This window comes from Eleutherodactylus coqui, chromosome 4 (assembly GCF_035609145.1).
Source record: "Eleutherodactylus coqui strain aEleCoq1 chromosome 4, aEleCoq1.hap1, whole genome shotgun sequence".
NCBI lineage: Eukaryota > Metazoa > Chordata > Amphibia > Anura > Eleutherodactylidae > Eleutherodactylus > Eleutherodactylus coqui.
The window spans coordinates 273,626,624-273,648,647 of NC_089840.1; the positions used below are offsets into that span (position 1 = coordinate 273,626,624).

The 22,024-nt window shown below is 44.7% G+C and overlaps 1 protein-coding gene across 1 annotated transcript in view; it reads right to left on the reverse strand.

Annotated features, from left to right (window-relative positions):
• Positions 1–22,024, reverse strand: part of LOC136626704 (uncharacterized) — a 244,542-nt gene that overhangs the window by 189,189 nt on the left and 33,329 nt on the right. The window contains 1 exon segment of the mRNA XM_066601717.1: positions 19,923–20,102. Coding sequence (XP_066457814.1) covers positions 19,923–20,102 — 180 coding nt within the window.

Consider the following 22,024-nt stretch of genomic DNA (forward strand, 5'->3'; position numbering starts at 1 on the left):
AAATTGTAGGATGTTTGGGCGATTTTATCTTCGTTCAAGGTGGAAGAGCCATTTTTGGATCTTATGGAAAGAACTGTGTTCTTTCTTTTGCCATATGTGGTAATGAGGCATATAGATAGATATCTAAAGGTGCAGGTAGGACATATACACTAGCTAAGTTGGAACCAGCAACATGTTCCCTCAGATATGCTATATAAACGTGATGCAGACAATAAAAGGTACATTTTACACACAGTCACTGTTCACACCAACAACAGGGAATCCCATCCAGAACCTAATGCAAGTAAGCAACACCACAGCAGAACATGCATGACTCCAAAAACCAAGGTTGAAAGAGGGAATGAGGTAGAATAGCAAAAGGAATAAGTGACCAGCGCCTTCTAGAAAGAGAGGCTGGTATTTATATGCGGCAGACGGTTGTTGATTGGCTGGTTGGAGAACTCCACACCAAGCAAGAAAAATCATCCCACAGCTGTGGAAGTGTACTTCTGAAAGCCTATAGAACTAAATGTCCCAGCAGCACAACTTGACACCAGCTGATTCTTTTACATGCAGCATCTGTTGTCTATCACATGGTGTGAAGAGTGAGGAGAATCTTCCAGAGAAAAGATTAATATTTTAACAATGGCATTTGCAGCAGTAAAGAGACTGTGAGTTGCCTACATTTGGAGGAGCACTGGGCCCTCCTCGGCTCCAAATTGTTACTGCAAGGTATGAGTGCTATGGGGTCTTATTGAATGATGAACCCAATCAGTTTCTTCACACTTTAAAGACTTTTTAAGCTCGGTAGAGTTCCTACATCACAATGTCATTGATAACAGAAGTTGGTCGTTGATTTTATGCTACTACAATGGTCCCGTCCCAGAATTTGTACCTTCTAGACTCAGTTAATCTTCTTTTAAGGTGGTTGCCTTCCAGCAACAGCTACATCTGGGGTATGACTGATGGCTCCTCCTGATGAGGACCAGTGGAAATATCATACCCGTATATTGTGATACACATAACTACAGTGATGAGATGGATAGAGTGGAGACTCTGTAGTCTGTCTCAGCGCTGTAATAGGTTTGATTATCTCCAATGAAATTATCTTTTTGAAAACCAGAAAGTGTCCCAACTAGATCCACAAAGTCCGGGATCCTTATAGTTCTCTCCTCACTATTTCTACACATAACACCTCCCAGCTCCCTCTCATCTCTAGAGGTCTGAGGTGATAGCTTACCATTTAAAAGGACACAAGCATGTAAGGTTTTACACATTTATTAGTCATTGGTAACACGTTTTGAGACATAATTCTATACATTAACCCCTTAGTGACCAAGCCTATTTGCGCCTTAATGACCAGGCCAAATTTTGGAAATCTGACATGTGTCGCTTTAACATAGAATAACTCCATAAAGGTTTTGCATATCCAAGTGATTCTGACATTGCTTTTTCACCACATGTTGTACTTCATTTAGGTGGTGAAAATAGTCCGATATAATTTGTGTATATTTATTAAAAGTACCAATATTGGGAAAATTTTGAAAAAATTATCGTTTCTTCTCATTTTCAATTGTAATATATCAAATATGTGCAAACATACTGTACAAACTTTTGCTAAGATATATATTTCCATCTGTATACTTTATTCTGGCGCACATTTGAAAAACTTTTGTTTTTTTAACCAATTAGGAGACATGCAAATTTTACATTACCTTTCAGCATTTTGAGGGATACTTTGTTTTCCTGCACCAAGCTAAGATTGCAAAGGCTCACAGGTGTCAGAATGATAGATACCCCCACAAATGACCCCATTTTAAAAACTACACCCCTTAGTGTATTCACTGAGAGGTGTCATGAGTATTTTGACCCCACAGTTTTTTTCAGGAATCAATTCAATTTAGAGGAGAAAAAGTACAATTTCATATTTTTGCCAATATGTCATTTTAAAGACCTATTTTTTTCCTATAAATTTACATGAAAATGAGGATTTACACTCCAAAATGGATCCCCCTGATCTTATGTCTGGATGCACAATGGGGCCCAAAATGAAAGGAGTAATCGGTGGCTTTCAGAACATAGATTTTGCTTGAAGACCTTTTATGCCCCATAGCACACTTGTAGAGTTCTTGAGCGGCCCAAATCATTGAGAACCCCCATAAATGACCCTTTGAAAACTAAACTCCTTAACGCATTTATCTAGGGGTGTACTGCATATTTTGATCCCACAGTTTTTGAATGAATTCAAGCAAAGCAAAAGGAAAAAATTGTGATTTTCATTTTTTTGGCAAGTCTGTAATTTTAAAAACAGCTGTTTTTGTACAGCACACATATGAAGGAAGACTTGCACCCCAAAATGGATACCCCTGTTTGTCCTGTTTTCAAAAGTATACCCATTGTGGCCCTAATCTTATGTCTGGATGCACAACATGGCCCAAAATGAAAGGAGTAGTCAGTGGCTTTTAGAACATAAATTTTGCTTGAAGGCCTTTTATGCCCCATAGCACACTTGTAGAGCTCTTAAGCAGCCCAAACTATAGAGAACCCCCACAAATGACCCCATTTTCAAAACTAGACCCCCAGCGTGTTCATCTAGGGGTGTACTGTGTATTTTTACCCTACAATTTTTGAATAGATCTAAGCAAAGCAGTAGGAAAAAAATAATGATTTTCATTTTTTTGGCAATTGTGTCAATTTAAAAACTTGGTTTTTTTTGTACAGCACACATATAAATGAAGACTTTCACCCCAAAATGGATACCCCTGTTTGTCCCGTGTTCAGAAACATACTCATTTTGGCCCTAATCTACTTACCGGACACATCACAAGGCCTATAATGGACAGAGCACCCGTTGGATTTCAGAGTACAACTGAATTAATTCCAGGCCCAATCGCCAACTTATAGAGCCATTGAGCGGCCAAAACAATAAGGAACCCCCTCAAATGACCCCATTTTGAAAACAAGACCCCTTAACGAATTCCTCTAGCTGTTTACTGCACATTTTGACCCCACAGTATTTGAATGAATCTAAGCAAAGCAGAAGGAAACAATTATGATTTTCAATTTTTTTGGCAATTTTGTCAATTGAAAAACAGTTTTTTTGTACAGTGTACATAGGAATGAAGACGTTCACCCCAAAATGGATACCCTCGTTTGTCCCGTGTTCAGAAACATATCCATTGTGGCCCTAATCTACTTACAGGACCCATGGCAAGATCTATAATGGAGGGAACACCCGTTGGATTGCAGGGCACAACTGAATAAATTCCAGGCCCCATTGCCCACTTGCACGGAATAAAAATTGACTCCCTAAAAATATCCCGCCCCTTCCACACACTCTGCGCCCTTTTCGATGTTCCCCAAATCTTAGATAAAAGTAAACTGTAAAGTGAACTGTGTGGTATTTCTGAAGACGGGGGTAATTACGGAGGCTGGTTGGGATGGGTACACGGGGCAATAAAGCCGGGGATACCCCCTCCTCTCATGCTTTTTGGGGGGTATTTTTTGACCTCAGTGGCGGGTATGGGGTGTAAAAAGTGCTGCTCTGTGAGTCTTCGTAAGCTTGCTGAGGTGCGGCGGTCTCACACAGAAGGCGCTCAACAAGCTGCTCCTGGAACTGCAGGAAGGCGAGCGTTCCCGGGGCTTCTTGTAAAATATGTATTACAGGTAGCAGTCTGAATGACGCTGAGCTCACACAGCCCTAGGTGGACTCTGCTTGCGTATTACCGCGGATCAGACGCATGCGGAATCTGTAATTCCTATCCAGTCACGTGAGACCGACCTATGTTAGATCGCTACTTTATCACGTGACCGGGGACCGCTCAACGAGGCCACCAGTCACTGCTCCCAGCACTGAGTGGTCACTGGGAGCAAGGAGATTTTAAATTTCCTGGGCTCCCCGACTCCTGCACATGTATCTGGCATTTTGCCGGCGTTCGCACGTGCAGAATCCGGGAAGGTTCACGGATGAGGATCGCGTCGGGGTTCAAATACGGAGGCCTCGGGTAAAAAGTTGCATCTCCTCCTCTACGATCGCATCGGTGAGGGAAGATGAAACTTCAATTTTTTTTAAAAACTTTTACGTGACCGCCATTATCCATTGTATAACGGCGAACACCTGACCAGGAACCGCTCATCGTGGCCCCCGTGAAATCTACAGGCTCTTGGCTCAGTTTTGTAGCCAGGAGCAGGGAGAATTTAAATTATCCTGGCAATCCACAGCTTTTGTGCATGTGACGCACGTGTGCGCAGAAGCTGGGGTAAGGTCCGCAGATAAATCCAGGGGCATTATGTACGTACTTACATCCTCCCTGGATGAAAGATATGAAACATAAGCTTTTCGAACTTTTTACCTTTTGTTTTTTTTAACTTTTCTATACTTTTTTTAAAAACTTTAAATGACCACTGTTATCCATTGGATAACAGTGATCATGTCCCCGGTAAAATCTCTCTGCTCCTGGCTACACATGGTAGCCAGGTACAGATGGATTTTGAATGTTCCGGGGCCTGAGCCCCTCTGTGCATGCGCCCGATGACTAATGTCAGTCGCACATGCGCAGAAGGGGACTTCAGGTCCTGGAACACCGGGGCATGGCAGAGGACCCGAGGTGAAACTTGTACTTTTCTTTTTTAAACTTTTAAAAACTTTTTTGTGATAGCCGCTATCCATCGGATAGCAGCGATCATGGGCCTGGGGACAGCTCACCACAGTCCCTGGTAACTTCTCCTGGTTCCTGGCTACCTTCAGCAGCCAGGAGACTTTGAATTTGCCGGGGCTCCCAGCCTTCTGAGCATGCGCGTGACATTATTCGTCTGGGCAGCTGAATCTTTAATTTTTTTTTTTACTTTATTGCGATCGGCGCTATCCATCAGGGGGTGGGGGATTGCCCACAGCCCAGGATGACAGCTCCATGCTGTCAGCTACCTGTGGGCACGACAGCATGGAGCTGTCATGTCCATAGCCCACGTGGCTTTATTCCCTGCAGGACACGTTTTTACGTCCTCAGGGAATAAAGCCCACTTGGGCAGGACGTGAAAACACTATGGGCTGGTCACTAAGGGGTTAATGTGAAATATTCTATACACAACTTTATTTTGACTTTTAATTTTGGATTTTTCTATAAGTGATTTGATGTTTAACAAGATGAGATTTGTGAGCGCTGCATTTGCCAAATTCAAAAGATTAATGTGGTCTTTCCTATGTAAGTTTTTTTCATAGTCAACATGGCCTTCAAAAAACATAAAAAAGTCAGCTCACCCAGTCTTGCAAATGTTGCTCTCAACCTGAAAATTGTTAGAAGAGGGCACAGGGAAGTTCCAATGGACCTTTGGAGATATGTATAGTGTTCCAAACTGACTGTCATTTGACAATGTCAATCTCTGTCATTTTTCATATATGTTCAAAATAATTTTTTAAGGAAGTGCTAGTCATAATTTTTTTTTTTTTTTGAACAGGATTTGACTTCCAAGTAATATATTCCCAACATTCAGGATATTAAATTGGTTTCTCCCCTGTGTGACTTCTCTGATGTATAAGAAGATTTGATTTAGCTGTAAACATTTCCCACATTTAGGACATTTATAGTTTCTTCCCTGTGTGAATTCTCTGATGTACAGCATGATACGATATCAGGCTAAAACATTTTTCACATTCCAAACGTGACAATGGTTTCTTCCCTGTGTGAAATCTCTGATGTTTATTGAATGTTTGGTTTCTGCGTAAAACATTTTCCACAATCAGAACATGATTAAGGCTTAACAGCTGTGTGAATTTTCTCATGCCTAACAAGAGCTGCTTTATTGTAAAAACATTTTCCACATTCATAACATGAATATGGCTTCTCCCCTGTGTGAATTTTCTCATGCTTAACAAGAACTGCTTTATCATTAAAACATTTTCCACATTCATAACATGAATATGGCTTCTCCCCTGTGTGAATTTTCTCATGCCTAACAAGAGCTGCTTTATTGTAAAAACATTTTCCACATTCATAACATGAATATGGCTTCTCCCCTGTGTGAGTTTTCTCATGCTTAACAAGAGCTGCTTTATTGTTAAAACATTTTCCACATTCAGAACATGAATATGGTTTCTCTCCTGTGTGAACTCTCTGGTGTAATAAAAGATCTGCATTTTGGTTGAAACTTTTCCCACATTCAGAACATAAATATGGCTTCTCTCCTGTGTGAATTCTCTGATGTCTAACAAGACATGATTTACTGGTAAATCGTTTCTCACATTCAGAACATGAATATGGTTTCTCCCCTGTGTGAATTCTCTGATGTACAGCAAGATGTGACTTCTGCTTAAAACATTTCCCACATTCAGAACATAAATATGACTTCTCCCCTGTGTGAGTTATCTGATGTCTAATGAGATCTGAGTTTTTGGTAAATCGTTTCTCACATTCAGAACATGAATATGGTTTCTCCCCTGTGTGAATTCTCTGATGTCTAACAAGATATGATTTCTGCTTAAAACACTTCCCACATTCAGTACATGAATATGGTTTCTCCCCTGTGTGAACTCTTTGATGTTCAACATCTGTTCTGTACATTTTATTTTGTTTAACATTCTGTAATAAATCAGAAGAGGGAACCTGTTTAGAAGGATCAGAGGATAGATTTTTAGTGTGAAGGGCTGAGGGTATATTTGGTGTAACAGCAGGCTCTTCATATGCATATTGTATGATACCAGGATCTTCCACTTTACAATCTGTTGATATCAGATATCCCTCTGAGCTCCTGGTGTCGTCATCTGCCAAAAATGAAATGAATTTTAATATTTTTGAAATTTACATTACAATTATACTGATAGATTATGACATTTGTATATAAAATGTTCGTACAAATTGTAAAGCTTGTATTAAATGTCAAACATTAAAAGGGTTTTCTCATTGACAGGAACCACAATAATGTGTAGAGCACTTAATCTACTGACAACCATCGTACTAGACTGATTATTTAGCAAATAAGCTTATTTTTTGTGTTTTTCATCTCTAAATTGTATTTAGTACATACAGCTGTAGCTCTCAGCTGCTGCTCTTATCCTCGGCTCATAGAGCTAGTAAGGTTACAGAGCACAGGAGCTTTTAGAAGAAAGTATCACACATTATTTAGGTTTCCTGGGAGAGCAAGAACACCTCCAGTTTTCATTTCATGGCCACAGGACAAACAGTAAAGGAATCACAGAGAATTACAAGGCATTATGGAGGGCTTACAAACAGATTCACTTCCTTTTTCAAGCATGGAACATAGAGATATAAAGCCTCTATATGCTTCCTTCCTTATGTACTTTATAAGTGAACCTAGAGGCTCGCTGGTGCCTGCAAACTCCTCATCCATGCAAGTGAATCCTGTTTTTCTGTAAACCACCCATTCATGACTGTGGGAAATCGCTGATATGCTGGACATTAGGGATATGTCGTCGATAGATGACCGAAATGTTTCTGATTTAATGGATGTAACAGATCTTAACGACTCCATGCGGAAGTGTTGAACCTTGACATAATGATCTAACCTTTTCAGATACACAATGGGGCGGACAATCCCATCCTCCTTGGGTAACATGAAGAGATTGGAATAAAACCCCCTAAACTGTTCTGAGGAGGAAACAGGGACAATTCTATGTATATCACATAATTAGAGATGAGCGAGCATACTCGTCCGAGCTTGATACTCGTTCGAGTATTAGGGTGTTCGAGATGCTCGTTACTCGTGACAAGTACCACGTGATGTTCGGGTTACTTTCATTTTCTTCCCTGAGAAATTTGCGCGCTTTTCTGGCCAATAGAAAGACAGGGAAGGCATTACAACTCCCCCCTGCGATGTTCAAGCCCCATACCACCCCCCTGCAGTGAGTGGCTGGCGAGATTAGGTGTCACCCGACTATTAAAATCTGCCCCTCCCGCGGCTCGCCACAGATGCATTCTGACATAGTGGAGGGAAAGTGGTATCTTGGTGGAGCTGCTATAGGGAGAGTGTTAGGAGTATTTTAGGTTTCAAGAACCCCAACGGTCCTTCTTAGGCCATAGAAATCGCAGATTGCACCTATGTGCGATCTGCGATTTCTGTTCTCTTCTCTATATGCGCTCAATGGGGACAGCGGCAGCAGCGCCGACCCCATTGAGAACATATAGAAGACAAATCATTCTTCTCTGCCACAGCTGTAACAGCTGTGGCAGAGAAGAACGATGTTTGCCCATTGAATTCAATGGAGCCAGCAATACAGCAGGTTCCACTGAAAGCAATAGGCTGCCGGCGATCGCGGGATGAATAGTCGGGAAGGGCTTAAATATATAAGCCCTTCCCTGCAATTCATCCAGAAATGTGTTACAGTAAAAATATATACCGGCGTATAAGGCAACGGGGCGTATAAGACGACCCCCCAACTGTCACCTTATACGCCGGTAATACAGCGGAGCAAAGAATAAAAATCATTACTCTCTTCACCGGGCGTTCTGCGGCGCTTCTGCAGGCTGTCGCTCCCTCCTGGTCCCCGGCGGAGCATTGCTTTCTCTACGAAGGGCTTTGAATCCCCGCCTCCAGAAACACACGTGCCTTCAGCCAATCATAGCCAATGACAATGATGTCATTGAATGGCTGTGATTGGCTGACGGCAGGTGTGTTTCTGGAGGCGGGGATTTCAACCACTGCGTCCAGAAAGCAATGCTCTGCCTAGAACCAGGAGGGAGCGACAGCCTGCAGGAGCGCCGCAGAACGCCAGGAGAAGTGAGTAATGATTTTTATTCTTTGCTCTGCTGTATTACCGGCGTATAAGGTGACAGTTGGGGGGTCGTCTTATACGCCCCGTCGCCTTATACGCCGGTATATATTTTTATTGTAACACATTTCTGGATGAATTGCAGGGAAGGGCTTATATATTTAAGCCCTTCCCGACAATTCATCCCGCGATCGCCGGCAGCCCATTGCTTTCAGTGGAACCTGCTGTATTGCTGGCTCCATTGAATTCAATGGGCTAACATCGTTCTTCTCTGCCACAGCTGTTACAGCTATGGCAGAGGAGAACGATCTTTATGCAGACAGTGCGGGGGGGGGGGGGGGGGCACTCTTGCCGCTATTGTGGCTTAATAGTGGGACCTGGGAACTTGAGATGCAGCCCAACATGTAGCCCCTTGCCTGCCCTATCCGTTGCTGTGTCGTTCCCATCACTTTCTTGAATTGCCCCGATTTTCACAAATGAAAACCTTAGCGAGCATTGGCGATATACAAAAATGCTCGGGTCGCCCATTGACTTCAATGGGGTTCGTTACTCGAAACGAGCCCTCGAGCATCGCGAAAAGTTTGTCCCGAGTAACGAGCACCCGAGCATTTTGGTGCTCGCTCATCTCTACACATAATCTAAAGCATTGGCCTTTGAAAGATAAACTGGAAGTGAAGCAGCAATCTTGAAGCAGGTGGAAAACTAGGTCATAGCTCGAAGAGATGATCTCCTGAACCCAGATGTCTGAGAAATGAGTGACTTAGGTCTCCCTGAATAGGGAAAGTCGTCTCCCCACTCTAGATGGGTTTGTTGGAGACTGCCATACACACGGAAGATTCAGTAGAGGCAGACTTGGAGTATAGTGGTTGGGGACACGAGGTCGGAAGCGGTTTGTAAGAAAGCCTTTGGTTTTGGTCTTAGAAAACATTTTTGCTATTCAAGGTTGAGGCTGGAGCGACAAAGGGAACAAAACTGAGGCCTCTACTTCTGTGCAGAACCATGCACGTCTGGCTTTATTTTGTGGTAGATGAGAAATCTTACCACCAGAAGCTTACAAAATAATCTCGGCTAGTCACGAATTGGCAATGCAAATCAGTGCCACCTGATATAAGGACCCAAGAGAAGGAGTCCTCCAGCATCCCCATAGGCTGTAGCCACAAGATACACAGCTTCCCCTCCAGCAGGAACACCAAAGCTCTTTCCCAAGCTGTAAGGAGGAGTGCAAAGGAGGAGAAAATTGAACTGTTTGAACTGTTTCCAGTAGGGAAGCCTTCAAGTCACCCAGGGGTTTGCCATGCCAAGGAACATCTGGTAGGAGGCTCAGAATAGACAGAGAGGTCCTGGTGAGGAGATAGGAGTGGAGTTAAGAAAGGTGGTTGTAGGCCAGGGGTGGTGGTAGGGGGGTGGTGAGAATAAGCAAGGGGAAGGAAGAGAGGGGGGAAGAGAATACTTACCTCAGTGGAGAAAATATTCACGTAATCGCCAAAAACCAAAGAGCTCCAGCATTTTTTACTGTACTTACCAGCCTTTAGTTGGAAGGGAGTGCTACAAAAGGGGGGCCCAATATAGCTGATGAATCAGGTCTTCTGAGGGTTGAGCCAGCAACAAAAGGGTTAACGCCAGTCTGTTTGCTATCATCAATGGGGTAACCGGGAAAATCCTGAGCCAGCCCTGTAATCCCAGATCGGGAAGGATAACAACTAAATTCCATTGAATGAAGAAGTCTGCTTCCTATGGGCACTAAGATAAAACTGATTGACTGGTTTCTGCCGGAGGGCATAGCTGGTAGGAGGAGCTAACTTTTTTTTGCTTAGTGCCCGCCTCCAAGTGGCAGTAGCTATACCCACGGTCAGCTGTGTCTACCAATGCAATGATCGAGAAATAAAGATTTTTTTTTATTTATTAGGATTATAAAAATATAAAATAAAAAAAATCTAAAAATTGTTATCACTACATCCATAAAGGTCTTCTTAGGTCTCCTTCAGAAAAAAAACTATATACAATGGAAGAATTGCATTTATTTTGGTCACTCCTAGAAAAACATTGAATGAAAAGCTATCAAAAGTTATGTTCCTCGGGGGGGCATGGCTTACCGCTTGATGCAGTAAGTCCTTCCTGCCGGAGCTCCTGCCTGACCCGTCGCTTCAGCACGCCGATCCACCACCACCGCTGAAAAGAAGCAGCCTCCATGGGGAAGAAGAGGACATCTGAAGCCCCCAGACAGCCGCTGAAGTCCCCGGTCCTGAGCATGGAGCGTTTCCTCCGCTGTCCAGGAGCCCTGACACTGAGCGGCAGAACAAAGATGGCGCCGCGCCAGCCGGCGCGGGAAGCCGCCAGAGATAAAGAGGAGCAGCCCCGGGTGCAGGAAGAAGAGGAGTCCCGGGCCGGAGGACCGCGAACAACAGAGGAGGAAGCCCGACCGGAGGAGACAGCGGGAGACAGCAGTGAGGAGGAGGTATGGCCCCGGGCAGAAGACGGCTCCGGACACAGCAGAGGAAGAGTCCTCTGAAATAAACTCCCCAGGCACGCTCAAAGCCAGCTCTCCCCAGACAATAAGCCCTGCAGGGCGGATTACAACCCCACAAGTACCCCCTAGAAGCCCAAAAGACCAAGGGCCCCAAACAAGGAGAGGGGGAAGGGGGAATGAAGAGAAGGGGAGAGACAAGGGAGAGTCAGGAAGCCATCAAGCACCAGACCCTGATGCTGCCCCACCCAGCAAAGCCCCACACAAGGGGTGAAGGGAACATCGACCCACAATAAGTCCTGGGAGACAGAGGGGGGGGGGGGACAAACAAGGACAAAGCACCTGAAAGCCCCCCTGCACAGCCAAACAAAAGAACCGCAATACCACGGGCCCCAGGCAACCCCGAAGCCCATCACACAAGCCACAAAAGGCCCCAGGCCCCACAAACAAACGACGAAGAATGGGACTGGAGAGCCCACCTGAAGGCAATCCCCACAAAAGGGGAGATGAATGAACTTCTACAGAAACTGGACGCAGCCCACAAGCAAGATATAGCGGTCCTACAGAAAGATATCAAAGAAGTGGGACAGAGAGTGGCAGAAGTTGAAGAAACACAAGACGAGTTCCAAAACATTATAGTAGAACATGCGCATATCCTGGAAGCACAAGCGCACCAGATAGAAGAATTGACCAATCATATCGACGACTTGGAAAATCATCACAGACGCAACAACCTTAGGGTTAGAGGTCTGTCCGAAGAGATAAATAATGACCAGCTGGAAGACTGGATCACTGAGTTTTTCAACCACTTGCTGCAGAGACCCACGGATTCCGCCCTAGAACTGGACAGAGTCCACCGAGCCTTGGGACCGAAGCCAACAGATCCCACCAGACCCAGAGACGTCCTCTGCATAGTTCATTTTTATAGAGAAAAGGAGCAAATATTACAGTGAACACGCACGCTGGATACTCTGCAGTTCAAGGGCCGCTCGGTTAGTGTATACTCGGACTTATCTAAACGTACATTACAGCTACGCAGGGCCCTGAGGCCCCTCCTAAATGATCTGAGAGAAAGAGACATTCCATATAGATGGGGGTTCCCCCTACAGCTCCACGCGAGAAAAGGAGGGAAATCGGCTGTAATTAGACACCTGGGAGACCTACCCAAATTCCTTGGGACCCTGGAGCTACCACAGATTGAAATACCGGACTGGCCCAAAATTGGCGAGATGCCGGTTTGCCCACCCAGAATGGAGTGGCAGAAAGCTGGAAATCTGCGAAGGGAACCGAGGAATAAATCCCCAAGAAACCAAGACAAAGGCTGAAAGAGGAGGCACAGAAACCCCGAGGACCTTCCCACATGAAGACCGGTGAAACAAACTGACCAGACCAACCTATTTCTGTCCCTTCATGTGTCAAGACCAACTCCTAACGAAAACCTGTTGCTTTCCATCTCCTCACCTACCTGCTTTTCTCTCATTTCTCCCTTTATATGCTGTGACGACAGACCCGGCGGCGGACGAGATCAGTGCCATCAGCTTTGCAAATTAATCTCTTTATCTGTCCGGTTTCAATTTTCCTTCTCTTTTCTTCACCAAGCGACGGCGAAGGCGGGGGCAGGCCTCCATTGGCGGTCTCCCCTCCCCCACCTAGAGTAGGCAGCTCTTAAGCTGCGCTTGAAGCTAGTCTATAGCGACTAATAGTGATCAGTGCCGAAGAGTGAGGCCTATTGAGAGGCCTGTAGATGCTTTATGTTTTTTACCCCCTCCCCCCCGTCCCCCTAACCCCATGTGCTATCCTTTCCCCACTATCCCCGACCCTGCCCACCCTAAACCTCGCCTAAAGAATGCGACAAGCGACCTAACCAGTATGGTCCATGGCTAACCTGACGATTGCCTCGTACAACGCCAAGGGGTTGAATATTCCCTCCAAGAGGGGTCAGATCCTGTTCCACATGCAGAAAAAAAGGTAGGAAGGTGCTTCTCCTCCAGGAGACCCACTTTAAAACAGACGAGATTTCCTCATGCTCCACAAAATCATTCCCTACCTGGTTCCATAGCCCGAACCCGAACCGGAAGGTGGGAGGGGTTTCTATTGCATTCCATAATTCGTTACAGATGCAACCCCTGGGCGTTCTACAGGACCCAGAAGGTAGATATCTATTTGTCAAAACAGAAGTTTTTGGAAAGGTGATCACTTTTGCAAATTTATATTTCCCGAACCAGGGACAGATATCCTTTGGTGTGGCCACCCTGAGAGAGTTGGCGAAGTTCGCGGATGGCTCTACCATTGCCCTGGGAGGCGACTTTAACCTGGCTGTAGATCCGGAACAAGATACATCGTCAGGTAAGTCCTCTGTCTCACGGGCAGCAACAAGAACTCTGTTGAGGGAACTAGGGGACATGCACTTAGTGGACATATGGCGTCTGCTACACCTGGGCATCAGGGACTACACGTTCCACTCAATCCCCCATAATAGCTATGGCAGATTAGATTACTTATGGGTCTCACACACCCTCCTAGATTACAGGCCCGTATGCGAATTCAGACCATTTATTTGGTCTGATCACGCCCCGGTATACGCTGACTTTGACGGATTTCAAAAAGACCTACGAGTTAGAACATGGAAACTTAATGACAACATACTAAAAGACCCCCAATGTGTCCAAGAGATTAAAACGACCACAGCCAATTTTGTAAATGACCATCAAAACGATAGCACACGGGCCCCTGTCAAATGGGAAGCACTAAAATGTGTGCTGAGAGGTACCATGATCTCCCAGGGGGCAAGATTAAAAAAAGAGCGAGTAAGGGAGTTGGGAGTCCTGCTGACGACATTACAAGAAAAAGAGACAGCCAACAAAAACCCCCAAACGACGTCATCCGGGCAGAAATATCAACACTACGCCAGAAGATCTTGTCAATATTAGATCAGAGGATGCTGGCTCTGAGGGACAAGATCCGTAGGGAAGTTTATGAGGCAGGGGACAAATGTGGAAGAAAGTTGGCACGAGCGCTACACCCTAGAACGACGGTGACATTCGTACCCAAAATACAGAGAGCAGGGAAGACACCAGCGATTTCCACAAGGGATATCTTGGAGGAATTCCGCCTATATTATGAAAGACTATATAACATAGAGCAACCCTCACGGGCAGGAGATAGAGAAGGGGAGGAGGAAAGGACATATCTAGAACATGGCCCGGGCCCGTTAAAGATAGAGGAGGCAGCAGCCTTGGAGGAGGACTTCACATGTGAAGAGGTCAGGGAAATAGTCAAAAACCTAAAGACAGGCAAAGCGCCAGGCCCGGATGGGTTCTTGGCCAGATTTTACAAACTCTTTGGAGAGGAATTATCCCCCATGTTAACTCAGATGTTTAATGAGGTTTCTCAGGGGAGCCCCATTCCACCTCAGGCCCTCCAGGCGCATATAGTAGTAATCCCGAAACCGGGGAAAGACACTACCTCCTGCGCAAACTATAGACCGATATCCCTGATAAACTTAGATGTTAAGATGCTAGCCAAACTTATAGCAAACAGACTCAGAAAGCACATCCCTGACTTGATACATAGAGAGCAGGTGGGATTTGTCTCTGGGAGGGAAGCCAGAGACAATACGATTAAAACGATCTCATTAATATCCAGGGCAAGAGCGGCAAACAAACCATTGTGCTTGCTGACAGTAGATGCAGAAAAGGCGTTCGACAGGGTCAGGTGGAGGTTCTTGGAGGGGACCCTCCGTCAGATAGGCCTCGGCCAGAGAATGAGGGAATGGATCATGGCCCTATACAAGGGACCATCAGCCAGAATTCGGGTGAATGGTGCCCTTTCAGATTCCATCTCAATTAACAATGGAACTCGGCAGGGGTGTCCCCTGTCACCCCTGCTGTACGTCCTGTCCATGGAATCTCTGGCCAATGCCATTAGAAAAAACGGGTCAGTCAGAGGACAGACGGAGGGCCCCTCCGAACATAAGTTGGCGCTTTTTGCGGACGGCCTCCTCCTGTTCCTGTCGAACCCGAGAGTAGGGCTGCCAGTGGTAATGAAGGAGTTCGATAGATATGGGAGAGTAAGTAATTTTAAAGTCAACTTACAAAAATCGTAAATCCTAAACGTAACACTGGCCCAGACGGGGGTAGAGGCCCTTTCGGAGTCTTTCCCCTTCAAGTGGAGACTTTCGGCCATTAAGTATCTGGGGGTACAGATTCCAGCAGACCCTTCACAGATATTCGAACTAAACTTCCTCCCATACCTGGAGGGCCTGAGGGCGGAATTGAGCAAATGGAGCCCGCTCTACGTATCGTGGACAGGGCCGATAAATGCAGTCAAGATGGACTCCCTCCCAAAGTTTTTGTACTTATGCCAGACCCTCCCGGTGGCCCTGAACCGGCAATACCTTTTAAATATCCGGTCCTTAATCATTAAGTTTGTATGGATGAACCGCAAATCTAGACTTAGTCACAGGCTACTAACAAGGACCAAAGAAGAGGGGGGACTGGGGCTCCCAGACTTTTCACTCTACTACAAGGCTTGTATTGCTAATTTCGTCCTCTCGCTATTACAAGCTAAAACAACTAAACTATGGGTAGAAATGGAACATGCAGCCGACTCCAGGATAGTTCAGGGGGCCCCCTGGATCCCTAGACAGTACCTCGAGGAGGTAGAGAGCCTCCCACCATACCTCATAAAGGTCCTCAAGATATGGGGGGCATGGGCCACAAGAGCGAGACTGATATCAATACCAGGCTCGCTTACACCACTGGTAGCCAACCCACAGTTCCCACCAGCGAGAGACAAGAACACAATCCTGGCCATACCAGACACTCCAATCCCTAGAATTGTAAACATAGTAAATCAAGACGGGATGAAACCCCTGAGAGAGTTTTATGGCAACTCGCTTCCCCCCCCCCAGGAGCTTGGTTGAGCTACCTCCAGGTGAGGGGCTTTGTGGGGTCCCTGACGCCCGGGGAGTGTGTTAATAGACAGCTGACGCCATTCGAAGAGATGTGCATGTCGCCGGGGCCTACGGAGCACGGCATATCAGTAATATATAAAGCTGTTGCTAGACGGTGAGACGGGGGACTTCCTTCCAAATTACACGGGTCAGTGGGAGAATAAGTTAGGCGGCAACCGCTCTACATCAGACTGGCAGAGGGCCTTCCTCATGTGCCACAAAAGCACCAGGTACGGCAGACTACAGGAGCAGAATTTTAAGATCCTCTCATGATGGTATCGGGCACCGTCAAGACTACACCAAATTGACAATAGAATACCTCCGATATGTTGGAGATGCCAAAACGGTCCTGGGACAATGACCCACATATGGTGGGACTGCCCCCCAATCAGGACCTTGTGGAGTAACGTGGAATTATTATATAATGACATGACCAGGTCTAAAGTGTCCATAACAGCGGAGATGGCCCTGCTCCTGATACTGTCCGGATCTATGGCTAGAATTAGAGCTGACTTGTTGAGGCTGGTTATCCTAGCTGTAAGAATGTCGGTACCTGAATTGTGGAAATCAGGATCTCCACCCACACGAATAATGTGGTCAGAGAAACTTAATATGTTAATGAGATATGAGGAGGAAGGAGCTGAAAGCAAAAAAGAACGAATTGGGATACATAATCTATGGAGCCCGTGGATATCGATGAGAGCCTCGGACACGTTCAAAACCTGGCTGGAATCAGGTCAACTCGAAGGGTGAAGAATACCAATACAAACAGGCGAGGTGATTTACTACTCCCTAAAACTCACCTTTTCCTACCCCCCCATTCCTAGCCTTACCCGTTCCCCACCCCCTACCCCGTTAGTTAGTTATAGTTTGAAATATATTTATTCGTTTTGTATTACTTATACGTGATGCAGATAAAGTCGGTCTAATTATTCTCACTGCACAAGAAGATGCGAAGCAAAGACAAAATGTTAAAGGGGTTGTCCCGCGAAACAAAGTGTGGTTATACACTTCTGTATGGCCATATTAATGCACTTTGTAATGTACATTGTGCATTAATTATGAGCCATACAGAAGTTATTCACTTACCTGTTCCATTGCTAGCGTCCTCGTCTCCATGGTGCCGTCTAATTTTCAGCGTCTAATCGCCCGATTAGACGCGCTTGCGCAGTCCGGTCTTCTTCCTTTCTGAATGGGGCCGCTTGTGCCGGAGAGCGGCTCCTCGTAGCTCCGCCCCGTCACGTGTGCCGATTCCAGCCAATCAGGAGGCTGGAATCGGCAATGGACCGCACGGTGCACCGCATGGTGCACCGTGGGTGAAGATCCTGGCAGCCATCTTACTTAGGTAAGTAAGAAGTCGCCGGAGCGCGGGGATTCGGGTAAGTACTGTCCGTTTTGTTTTTTTTATTCCTGCATCGGGTTTGTCTCGCGCCGAACGGGGGGGTATTGAAAAAAAACAAAACCAGTTTCGGCGCGGGACAACCCCTTTAAGATGGACCCAGCGAAAGATTACTGTTTATTGTAATGCATCATTTTGGTTTAACATGTAAAATTATTAAACTTAATTGAATCCAAAAAGTTATGTTCCTCAAAATGGTACCAATGCAAACTACAGGTCACCCCACAAAAAGCGAGCCCTCACACAGTCCAGTGAATGAAAAAACTAAAAAAAAAATAATGCGGGTAAAATATAGCATTAGAAAGATACGATTTTTTTCTTAAAATAGGCATTTATTTTTTAAGCATTTCTACATATAAAAGAACTGTATAAATTGGCATCACTGTACTCGTACTGACCCTCAGAATAAAGACAACATGTCATTGTTACTGCACCATGAAAACTGTAGAAATGACCCATCAACACCCCCAACTGGAGCTGCTGTGGTGTTTTTCCAATTCACCCCACTGAAAGATTTTTAGAAGTTTAACAATACATTATACGGCACGTTACATGATGTAGATATGTCACCCAAAAAGTAAAGTAGGAGTACGGGAACTACAGCATGTGTCCTGAATGCAGGCGCATCAATGACCCTTCATCATAAAAAGGGTTAATCAATACTAAACACCAGACAGTCCCAAACCAGAAAAAAGCTGCATGCTCTGTGATGCATTTCAGACCAATACTTCGTCCTTAGTCCCAGTATATGCCTAACTCCTGTGGACAACCCTTTATAACAAGAACATAACAATGGAGTCACCCCACATCATACAATCACAGATCCGTGGGCGGCCCATGTACCAGCAATATAGTAAAATACCTGCATACACAAATAATACCGTCTGGCAGGAGATTAATAAGACAACTACAAACATATCAACAAATCGTGTGATTCTTCAGCCAAAATATTTTCATATAAGTTAAACAACTTTCAAATTAAAGAATATATAAATTGTAATATCCGATGTGCGGTCTGTATGATCACATGTGATATCTGTAAGTCATCCTATGTGGGATGTACGTCTAGAAAATTAGAATATTGGACCATCTGCAGGATACCGTGAGGCACATTGGATCTTCCATCTGTAAACACGGTGCCTATAGGGTTAAACCTTAGAAAGGAAATAATGTTACATTATTAATTCTTTCTATCACTATGCACACGACTTGTTGATGTGTCTGTAGTTGTCTTATTAATCTCCTGCCGGACGGTATTATTTGTGTATGCAGGTATCTTACTATATTGCTGGTACATGGGCCGCCCACGGATCTGTGATTGTATGATGTGGGGTGACTCCAGGTACGCATTCTTTCTACAATTTGTGACTGCTTTTTGATTTGGATTTTAAAAAGGCTGCAATTTGGAGTCTCCATGGGCGGGACTGATAGTTTTACACTTCATGTTATTTAAGCGTTCCCTTAAGCATTTATTCCATTATGTGCTATTCAAAAAAATTAACTTTGTCTGAATAAGGGAATATAAAGCTGAAAACCCGACAACACAGACTCTTCTCTACATGTAGTCTCACCTGGGGGGTCAGCTGTAGGAATCTCCTCCTTACACGGCTGATCCCCCCTCACATGTGTCTCTGTAGCAGCAATAGGGATCGGATCTTCCTCCAGTTTCACCAGCTGTGAAATAAATATTGTAAAAGTCATCACACAGTTGGAGAAGTCGTGTGGGAGGTTTTATATGGCAAGAAAAGGTCATTAATTAGTAGGAGGAGCCGGAATGACATGACAGCAGTAGTGATCTGGGCCAAATAGCTGCAGGTCTCTTGTATAACTCCAACCTGTAGCTTCTTTATTCCAACCAGAAGTTTCCAGAACCAGAAAATAGTGATAAGATGCGGAGATCTAATGTCTGCGGTCGGCTGTAATCCTGCCATCTCCAGCTTTCTCATTACACAAGTATCAGTCATATAATAAGACTGAACACAAGACCTTCCCAGCCGTCCTACAGACCAGAGGGGAGATTTCATGAGATCTTCTCTCCATCTACCTGATCATCCTGTGGAAGAAGAGGACGGGGACATCTCTCCGCTGCTGTTCTCTTACTGGATCTACCTGCAGAAAACACAGACAGCCACTGAATTCATTCTCTACATACAAATAATAAAGGCCATGTGGATGTAGTCCTGTCTATTACCTGGTGATGAGGGGGACTGGTGGTCCTCCATCATGACGTCCTTGTACAGATCCTTGTGTCCTTCTAAATACTCCCACTCCTCCATGGAGAAATAGACAGTGACATCCTGACACCTTATAGGAACCTGACAACACGATGATACCATCATCACCTAGTCACATTATACCTCTATAGTGTTACTGTATAATGTCCCAGCATTCCCAGCAGTGTCACCTCTCCATTCAGCAGCTCAATCATCTTGTTGGTGAGTTCTAGGATCTTCTGCTCATTGATCTTCTCCAGTATCAGGGGGTGAGGTGGAGGCCCTGTGATTGGGCTCAGGGGTCTTCCCCATCCATCAGACACCAGGGCCTGACAGCCATCACTAGAAGTCTTCTTCACTACCGTGTAATCCTGTTTATGGGGAGATACATCCATAAATATCTCTGCAGACATTCCCAGAGTCCTTCATGTCTTCAGTTATGGCCAACAATTAGTAAGATTCTCCTCACATGTTCATCATCTCTGTTGTTCTACTCAGTCACAGGAGCAAAAGAACTAAATTATCAGTTTTTGCTCTGTTAGATGACAGAAAATAATGGCTCCAACAACCTCCGATTGCCTTATAATAGATCTGTTGTTTTTTTGTCATTCTGACAAAAAAAAAAATAGAAAAGTACAACCGCCTCTTCTTTTTTCCGGCATTTATGAAGGAATCCCCAGAATCTCTCACCTCTCCTGTAAGCTGGAAAAGTATTTCTAGGGTGAGGGTGAATATACTCTCCGCCATCTTGTCCCTCTTCCTATCCATCCTTGTTGAGTCAATCAGGAAAATTATCTGATAAAGAAGATATCAGCCAAGGATCCTGAATGGAGAGAAGACGAGACAATGTAAACCACCCCAAATCTCTGGATTATAGGGGATCAAAAATGTGAATGTTCTCAGTAAGAGAAATCAGGTAATCTTGTGGATGTGTTACCTCTTAATTGCTAACAAAAATACAGGATGTTATAGTGTGTTTTCAAACCTACTCAAGGTTCTTCCTCAGGCTTAAATGGAATAGATCCGAAGAGGCATATATTATAATGTTTATAACTACACTAATATAAATATATATATATATATACACATACACATACACACATATATATATATATATATATACACACACACGAAAAGGCATAGACATGGTGTGATCAATTTGCACTGAAAACCATACCAGAACAGCATGGTGAGCTGTGAATGAGCAAATAGTCCACTGATAAGGGATCAAATGTTTTATGGTCTCTAAATTGGTATATGGGGTCACCAATCTGCTCCAGATTTCTCATATTATCCACTGATGCAAAAATCCTCCTCCTAGGTTCATTCCATTCTTGAAAGTATCCATGATGATTACAAACTTCTACTCCCAACTTCTTCTGTGATGCTGAGATTTAAAACTGCCTTTTAATATGGTAACTTTCTTATATTCTATGTTGTGTCCATGACTGGGAAAATGCTCTATCTTTCTTTAATTGTGTGGCGATTAGATCCCATCCTTGTTTTTGTTCTGTCTCTCCAACATAAAGGCCCCCAACAGGACATTTACTTCACAGGATCAGGTACACAACATCAGACATGGAACATGTGAATGTTCCCCGGGATCTTATAGTCCTGCTGTGTGTTGGGGATTTGTATCCTGTCCGCTGTCAGTACATGTGAGCAGGACTTGCAGCTCCTTTCCTTACAGGGATAAGTTCCTTTTTGTGCGTCAGAGCACAATGCATTCCTAATTATAAAATTCCTCAAATTTGGAGGTTGCCTGTAACACAGAAGCGGAGAGTCCGAGAATATGATTTTTAGATGGTCATCCCTGTGTAGGGTATGATGGAATTTCTTTTCAGTTTTCCTTAACACCTCTAGATGTGAATTGTAGGTCACTACTAGGAGGTACACAATTGTTTTCTTCCCTTTCTGTGTATTGGAGTAGTTGATTCCTGGGTATCTGGTGGCTCTGGTGATTTGGTCATCAATTGAGGTGGGATGGTAGCCCTGATTTAAAAATCTCCTTTTAAAATGGTATAAATGTACTTCCGGTGCCATGGAGTAGTTAACGGAGAAGCAGAGCTCTGGTACCTCAGCTCCAAAACCAACTCACTCACAGCTGCTGTTGGCTCCCTGTGCTGTAACGCTGACTCCGGAGAAAGAGACAGTGTCGCTAACCACCCTCACTCCATTACTGCCTGGCCACGTGGCACCCAAGCCATCTCAGCACCGCTCCTGACCTGCAAGTGAGGGGTTCAGAATGGATGCACAGCCCAATGAGGAACACTACAGCTACAGCCGGTGAGCA